Here is an 8,008-nt window from a genome sequence, read left to right as displayed (position 1 = left end):
CTGAGCCTACTGTGTGTGTGAGTGAGTAGGCCTGAGCCTACTGTGTGTGTGTGTGTGTGTGTGAGTGGGCGTGAGCTTGAGCCTACTGTGTGTGTGAGTGAGTAGGGTTATTCAAGTTAATACTGATACCCGGGAGAGGAAGGATTCTCACCTCTTTATGCTCTATATTAGAGAGCATGAGAAATGTGCATTCTCCCATAGGCTATGTATGATGCTGTATCAGGACAGCGAGCATTAGATGTAGACTGAGTGACACACTGCCCCACATGTGCCCTGCATGCCCCCATCTCCCGAGTACTGTGTTACAGGAATGAACTGCCCCACTTAGGTTGTACAGTGGTGTGGAGGATTGGACCCACGGTTTCGTACATGCTAGTGAAGGACCCCCACCCTGAGCAGCATCCATAGCTCAACATTCTCTGGATGAGTCTTTGCCGGTCTTCTGAGGGCACAGCCTCAGTTGGTGGAATGGTGGTGGGAAATTCTTGGGCTTACATTCAGGAAACAGCCCAGTAAAAGGCTGACAATGTACTTAGCCTTTCGGACCTTTGTTTTCCCCACTTATATAAGCAAATGATTGAACAAAGTAGTATATAGATCTTATAAGCTGCTTAGTGTTGTGCCTGGCCTGTGGCCAGTGCTCAGATATGGTATTTTGGTATTTATTTTTACTAATAGTTATAGACTTTCATGGGTATGTCCATGGAGGGATCTCAAGCACCAACTCTGCTGTGTGATCTGCTTCAGCTCCCGTAGGGTCTGTACCACCACTCTAGAAGTCTGCACATCTGAGATCCAGGCTGCAATTCTCAACCTGAGCTCATTCTTTTTTTTGTAGCTTTAATTGGCTTTATAAAAATCTTCACATAATTTGGATACTTCCTGCTGCCCACTTTCAGTCACATTTCTAAATGAACACATTTGCAATGTCTTGCCAAGAGGCTCGGAGCAGAGATGTAGGAGACGACAGGGAACAAGAGTCTCAACAGAGAGGGGACAGTTAAGTTAGCCTTCTTGGTTTTCTTGAGAGTCTGAGAAAGTCTCAGCAAGAAGACAGGAGCAGAAGCTCTCTACTGGGGGAAGTATTGGGGAATAAAGGTACTGAACTCAAGAGACATCTGAGAAATACTTAGCATCGTCAAATACCATGTTATTGGTCAGGGATGAAACCATCAGCTGGAATTGGAACTGATGGCCAAGGTCATTCATTTAGCCCGCAGTCCTCAGCCAGACCTGAGCCTGCACGGTAATGTCAGAGCTTGGAATCTAGGCTTGAATGACAGCATATGGCATTTGATTTGGTAGCCTCTGAAGTATGACAGATGTTTCTTTAGGTCGTATGGCCACACTATTGACATTTCCTGCTCTGCCTTCACGATCTGCCTGCTGCTCATCTGGAGTGCAGATGGCACAGCGAATCCTGCGCTACTGACATCCAGCGTGCTTGGAAACCTCGATCAACTCCCATGCTCCTACATTCTAATCAGAGAGAGCATGCAAATTCCCTCTCTTCCTTGGCTAGCACCCTGCCCCCACTGAAAGATGTGGTGCAGGTTGTGTGTGTGTTGGGGTGTGAGGGAAAGGTACATGTAAGTGGGATAGAGTTTAACTTAAATTTTTTTCTTTTAATTGTACAAATGTGTGAGATGCTGTATGTTAATTCAGTTTTATTCACAACATGTAGTGTCCAAATCAGGGAAGTTAATATTTCTATTTCCATAAACATAAAAAACATTTTTGATTAACAAATAATTGTGTTCATTTGTGGACTACAGTGTGATGCTATAAGACATGCACACAAAATGTACCGATTTAAACAGCATGAGTAAGGCTTACATCTACTGATGATGTCCTGACGCTCCTCTTTTCTAGCTCTTCATAAAATATCTGTGCCTCAACAAATGCTTAAGGGTTCCCAGCAGTTTAAAGCCAACAGAGAGGAGGGCACAGGATTCCCTCGCCATCTGTAGAGGTTCGAGCCTCACTCTCATTGGAGGTAGACACATACAACGCGAAGATTTCTGCAACATGATACAATGCAGTTTAAAATCTTGGTTCTTTTTGTTTTTTTCTATTTTTCCTATTGAGCTTAGATCCAGATTTGCCCCAAGACAGAAGATACAGGAAAGGACTAGAAACTGGAGCCTGGAGCCTCAAGTCGCTGCCCAGCCGTGACGTTCGGTGGCCAGCAGGTGTCAGTGCGCTCTCGTTCTGTCACGGCTCAGGGCCTACGCCTCCAGGACCCTTCCCCACTGCCCTTCAAGGGGGCGCAGTGCAGACCCCAGCCCACGAACGTCCCGCAGATAGCTCTATGGCTGCAAGGATATGTGGCTTTCTCTTCCCCAAGTATGAATAAGTCAGGCCTGGTCCGCTCACGCGCGGGTGTTGTCCATTCCGCTTCAGCGGTTCCATAGGAACATGCACATGCTTATCTCTCCAGGATCTTTTTCATCCCGGCCACCACCAGGAACACCTGCTTGGCTGGGGCGGGGCTGCTTCGCCAGCAACCCCTACACGACGCTGCGGCTCCGTCTCCTAATTCGGGTCCCAGCACCCTGGTACCCTTTACTGCTAGAACCCAGTTAGATCGGTGTACTCCTGGGTGTTACTGTCTCCTGGCCCGCCCGGAGCTGCGCGGCCAACTCCCAGCAGGGGCCGCTCCCCACTCCTTAGGCTCTCTCTTAAAGCCCCTTGTTCACGGTACCCGCCTTCCCAAAAGGCCAGTACAGCCTGCGAAGCAGCGCTCTCTGGGGTCCGACGCGGGTGCCGGCTCTAGACCTGAGTAGGGGAGGCGCGAGGGGCGGAGGAGGGTCGGCTTCCCACGTGGGGGCTGACGCTGGCTGCTCGGCAACGCCGGCTTCATCCTGGGACTATAAAACCAGTGCACAGTAGAGCGGCGGAGCAGCGCTTCTGTGCAGACGCCCAGCAGCCGGTGCACGCCGCCCAGCCACCCCAGCGCCTTCAGCCCCAAGTCCTGCTAAAACTCCAAAGGTCTTCGGACCCCTGCCGGGTCTGCTGCGCTCAGAGCCCACCCAGCTGGCGGTTAGCAGCCACCCTTGCCTTGGCCGCGGCTTCCGGAGAGTCAATCGCTCACCTAGCTTGGCCCTGAGGACGGGAGGGGGGTGCCTTCATGCGGCCCCCACACCCTTCATCCCGCCGCTGCCGCCCCCCGAGCTCAGTGCGCTGCGTCCCAGCCCCAGCAGGGCGCACAACTTTGGAAGTCCCGTGGCTCTCCAAGAGGAAGCAGAGTCCGCGCCCTCGCCCGAGGTCTGGCCCAGCCCGCTCCACCGCGCCTGGGGGGCAGCGACAGAATCGGAAATCGCTTCGAGGGTATAAGAATACCGACCTAGGACCCTGAACCCTCACCAACACCCCTCGGCTGCCTTTTGGGGTAAGACTTCCTGCTTTCTCTGAGCTCAAGAGTCAAGGTATAGATGTCTATTTAAATACATTTGTATAATTTTCTGACATCTTTCCAAGTCATCAGGCCACCGATGATTTCTTTTCTTTTTTCTTGAAGAATTAAATCTCTAACTGCCAGCTGGCCCTACTCTATCCTGCCTCTTAGAAACAAACTTGGCTGTGTTGGGGAGCTGGAAAAGAGAAGGCGCCCACCCGGAGCGGTGGACCAGCCTGTGCCAGTTCGCGGGCACTAGTTCATGGACAACTAGCGGTCCCCCAGCTTGGGCCTGGGCTCCCTATGTGAGGCACGGCGGGACGGTCCGCGTGCGGGAGGAAGAGGAGAACCAACGGACGCGGGGCCGGAAGGCAGCTGGCAGCAGGCCCAGGAGAACCGGCACCCGCGTTCATGTTCCGCCAGGAGCAGCCGCTGGCCGAGGGCAGCTTTGCGCCCATGGGCTCCCTGCAGCCGGACTCTGGCAACACGAGCTGGAACGGGACTGAGGCGCCTGGGGGAGGTACCCGGGCCACCCCTTACTCCCTGCAGGTGACACTGACTTTGGTGTGCCTGGCTGGCCTGTTGATGCTGTTCACGGTGTTTGGCAACGTGCTGGTTATTATTGCAGTGTTCACCAGTCGTGCACTTAAAGCGCCCCAAAACCTCTTCCTGGTGTCTCTGGCCTCAGCGGACATCCTGGTGGCCACGCTGGTCATTCCCTTTTCTTTGGCCAACGAGGTTATGGGCTACTGGTACTTTGGTAAGGTGTGGTGTGAGATCTACTTGGCTCTCGACGTGCTCTTTTGCACGTCGTCCATAGTGCACCTGTGCGCCATCAGCCTGGACCGCTACTGGTCCATCACACAGGCCATCGAGTACAACCTGAAGCGCACACCACGCCGGATCAAGGCCATCATCGTCACTGTGTGGGTCATCTCGGCCGTCATCTCCTTCCCGCCCCTCATCTCCATAGAGAAGAAGGGCGCTGGAGGCGGCCAGCAGCCGGCCGAACCAAGCTGCAAGATCAATGACCAGAAGTGGTATGTCATCTCGTCGTCCATCGGTTCCTTCTTCGCGCCTTGCCTCATCATGATCCTGGTCTATGTGCGTATCTATCAGATCGCCAAGCGTCGCACCCGCGTGCCGCCCAGCCGCCGGGGTCCGGACGCTTGTTCCGCGCCACCTGGGGGCGCCGATCGCAGGCCCAACGGCCTGGGCCCGGAACGCGGAGCGGGCCCCGCCGGCGCCGAGGCCGAGCCTCTCCCCACCCAGCTTAACGGTGCCCCGGGGGAGCCCGCGCCCGCTGGGTCCCGCGAAGGGGATGCGCTGGACCTAGAGGAGAGTTCGTCGTCCGAGCATGCCGAGCGGCCCCCGGGACTCCGTAGACCCGAGCGCGGTCCCCGGGCCAAGGGCAAGACCCGGGCGAGCCAGGTGAAGCCGGGAGACAGTCTGCCTCGGCGCGGGCCTGGGGCCGCGGGGCCTGGGACTGCTGGGTCCGGGCCTGGAGAGGAGCGCGGTGCCAAAGCGTCGCGCTGGCGCGGGCGGCAGAACCGCGAGAAGCGCTTCACGTTCGTGCTGGCTGTGGTCATCGGCGTGTTCGTGGTGTGTTGGTTCCCGTTCTTTTTCACTTACACACTCATAGCGGTCGGCTGCCCCGTGCCCTACCAGCTCTTCAACTTCTTCTTCTGGTTCGGCTACTGCAACAGCTCGCTCAACCCGGTCATCTACACCATCTTCAACCACGACTTCCGCCGCGCCTTCAAGAAGATCCTCTGCCGTGGGGACAGAAAGCGCATCGTGTGAGCGAGTGGGATGTGCCCTGCTTACAGATGCTTGTTCGATGCAGGGCCCGGGCTTCGAGGGGGCGCGTCTGTGCATGCAGCCCCAGCACTCTGAAACCCAGGACCTACCTGCTCTGTGTGTTATCTAACTAGGAGGGAGCCCCGGGTGTTTGAGGGCACCTTTTGTTACATGTGTAAAGTTCTGGCTGAGAGGGACACATGCGCCTTTTGGTGGTTGTTTCGGTTGCTCTCCACCCACAGCCATTTTCTAGGGGCTACCCCGATCAGTATTGTTTCCTAAAGACATTGCCACCCTCTCCACCAGTCTGACTCTCCCAAGCTCTTCAGAGCAAGTGCAGTGCTAGAGAAGGCATGGCTGCCAAAGGGTTAACGAACCAAGGTTTCCTAGCCCGGGCTAATTACCACTCCCCCAACCCCCCTTTAAAAACCCATTCAGGGCAGCCCTGCCTGCTCTCCCCACCCCCACTGTAAATATACATTATTTTTGATATCATACTTTGAAGTCTTCAGTGTTGGCATTGGTGTGATGTTGAAATCATGGCCGTGGAGATGCTCTCCAGTGGCTAACCTGGTCCAGACCAAGCTCCTTCACCAAGCAAGCCCTTTTCTAGTATTATGTCGCTGTCAGTGCTTTTTACCAGTAACTGGTGACGGTCTCTTGGACACAGACCTGCGCTGAGATTTCCTGACAGGGAAAGGGTTTCTGTTCATGTTCCTCCCCCTCCTCCCGCCCGTGCCTGACAGCATAATTGCCTTTTCCTATGTAAATATTAGAGCGATGGACCAAGACAGAAGGAAATGAACCTTCCGCCTTGCATCAGCCCTGTGTATGAAGCCATTATCTTCTGAGGCACCACTTGCCCCAGTAACTCACTTTGAAACCGACTCTGTGGATCCCCACTACTCTGGGGCTAAGGCTTGAAGAAGAATATGTACGTTTCTAGATTGTATGTGTGCCGCCCCTCCCCCCAGAAAGAGCCATCTAAGAGGGAATCTTTTAGCTGCTGATTTTAGCCACACAGGAGTGGAAATTATGCGGAAGAAACAAACCTGATACAATTTGCACAAGGTCAACAGTGAGAAGACAAACGGGCCTGCCACACTGTACAGTGCCAACCCCAAGAGCTCTTAGGTAGGAAAGGGTTCCCTCCCCCCTGCTTTTCTGGCTGATATCATGTCACTAATGAATTGCCAGAGTCAGGGAGGAAGGCAGAGACTTTGTGTTCACAGCAGGGTTTCTACTTATTTTGGATGAACAGGGAAGGCCTGTGCTCTGATTTAGAAAACTAAATGTCAGCACTTGTTGCTTATGACAGTGGATTTTTTTTTTAAAAAAATAAAGTTTACAGACCAAATGTGAAATAAACATGGATTAAGTGGCTCTCCTGTCTGGTGATTGAAGCTTCAAGTCTTTGAACTCTGGGATTCCCTATAAGCTACACATTGTAAATTGTCTCTACACCCCTGCACAATAACAAACTGCAAAGCGTGTGTTCCTCCCATGCCAGCCACAAGGTGACTGTTCTAAGTATTGCCCTCTTGAATCTTTCCAAGAGCGCTGTGCAGTAAGTCCTGCGGTTAGTCCCGTTTTACAGGTAAAGAAACAGAGTGCACAGGGCAACTGGCTTACCCAGGGTCAAACGGTGTGTGAGTTCATCATATTCCATTTCATCTGGTTGAAGAGTCTGTGCCCTGAACCCCAGAGTTTCCATAGTTGTGGTGTTGACACTCCTCTGAATGTAAGTGCATTGCACACACAGCGTAGATATCCTGAGTGTGCAATATGCACTACCTGAACGTGTCTAATATGCCCCAAAGCATCTATCTATCCCAAACTGTAATATGTACATATGAAAGTCTAGAATACACTTGAAAAAGTACATCGTAGGGTAAAATGGGCTAACAGCAATGCGTAGCTACCCCAGAGCTTGCTAGAGGCACCTACTATGTTCGTTGGTGGCTTAGATTCTCTACAGAACATGCATCCTTGTTGTATGTCTCTCGCGTCAACATCTGCCCTTCGCTTCTGAGGGTTCGAGACCCTCACAAAGAAGGTTATAGATGATAGTACTTTAATTCGCCAAGAGCCTTAGGAACCTGGCAATCCCACCATACCCCACAGCTGAGGAGACAGGCCTGTGGAAGTAACGTGCTTGGGATCCCACAGGTGTGGATGGTGGAGTGCTGGCTTCAGGCTGCCCTGAGGTAGGGAGCTAGCTTCTGGGCCCTATGTAGGACTGTGAGGAAGGCCTCCTGTGGTCGCTGCGTGGAGAGACCTTGGTGTGGAGAGAGAGGGTTTGAGGGATAAATACAAATGACAGAATGTGCTTTCGGTGGGAGAGAAAATTTTGTAAGTACGGCCACCTGTAGCTTGTGTGACCAACTCTGCGTGCTCCAGCAGTGGATGCTAAGTGCCCTCTGGATGCTCTGGCAGCATCATGCCTACGGTGAGGGTGTGTGTGCAAGGATGGGCAGTAGGTGGCCCTGGGAGGAGACCCAGGACTGGGGAGCCTGGGGGAGGAAGACAAAGGCAGGCACTTGACTCCTGAAACCCTTGTTGAGGGGCTTCACAGATCACCCCCAGTGCTGTGGTACCAAGGCTGGCTCCCTGGTTGGCTACTGAGGCCTGTTCCCACTCTACCTCACCCAGACTGCAATCTCTCTGTTCTAGGGCACCCATTGCCCTAAAGGGAAATAATGCCAGGCGATAGGCCAGCTTGGCAGGCCTCCAGCACCAGAGCTGTGTGACCTAGGCATAGAGGCAGATAGACACCCAGCTCACTGTCGGCTTGAATCTGTCCCGCTTGCT

General features: G+C 53.4%; 1 protein-coding gene across 2 annotated transcripts; it reads left to right on the top strand.

Annotated features, from left to right (window-relative positions):
• Window positions 1-2,427: 2,427 nt before the first annotated feature.
• Adra2a (adrenoceptor alpha 2A) lies at window positions 2,428-6,580 on the top strand. 2 transcript variants are annotated; one of them, XM_050149537.1, is made up of 2 exons: window positions 2,428-3,391; window positions 3,521-6,580. In XM_050149537.1, exon 2 carries the CDS (start codon window positions 3,809-3,811, stop codon window positions 5,198-5,200), a length of 1,392 nt encoding a protein of 463 aa, XP_050005494.1. In that variant the 5' UTR covers window positions 2,428-3,391; window positions 3,521-3,808; the 3' UTR covers window positions 5,201-6,580. The 2 variants fall into 2 exon arrangements, with proteins under 2 accessions (XP_050005494.1, XP_050005486.1); XM_050149529.1 differs by having other exon boundaries at window positions 2,428-3,428.
• The last annotated feature ends 1,428 nt before the right edge of the window (window positions 6,581-8,008 follow it).

Source organism: Alexandromys fortis, unplaced genomic scaffold (genome assembly GCF_014885135.2).
Source record: "Alexandromys fortis isolate MF-2015 unplaced genomic scaffold, M_Fortis_MF-2015_v1.1 scaffold_16, whole genome shotgun sequence".
NCBI lineage: Eukaryota > Metazoa > Chordata > Mammalia > Rodentia > Cricetidae > Alexandromys > Alexandromys fortis.
The sequence above is the reverse complement of the archived record's forward strand: the minus strand, read 5'-3'. Positions and strand labels throughout refer to the sequence as shown.

Excerpts from the sequence above, each read along its gene's own strand:
- Adra2a (XM_050149537.1), top strand. The coding sequence starts at position 3,809 with ATGTTCCGCCAGGAGCAGCCGCTGGCCGAGGGCAGCTTTGCGCCCATG.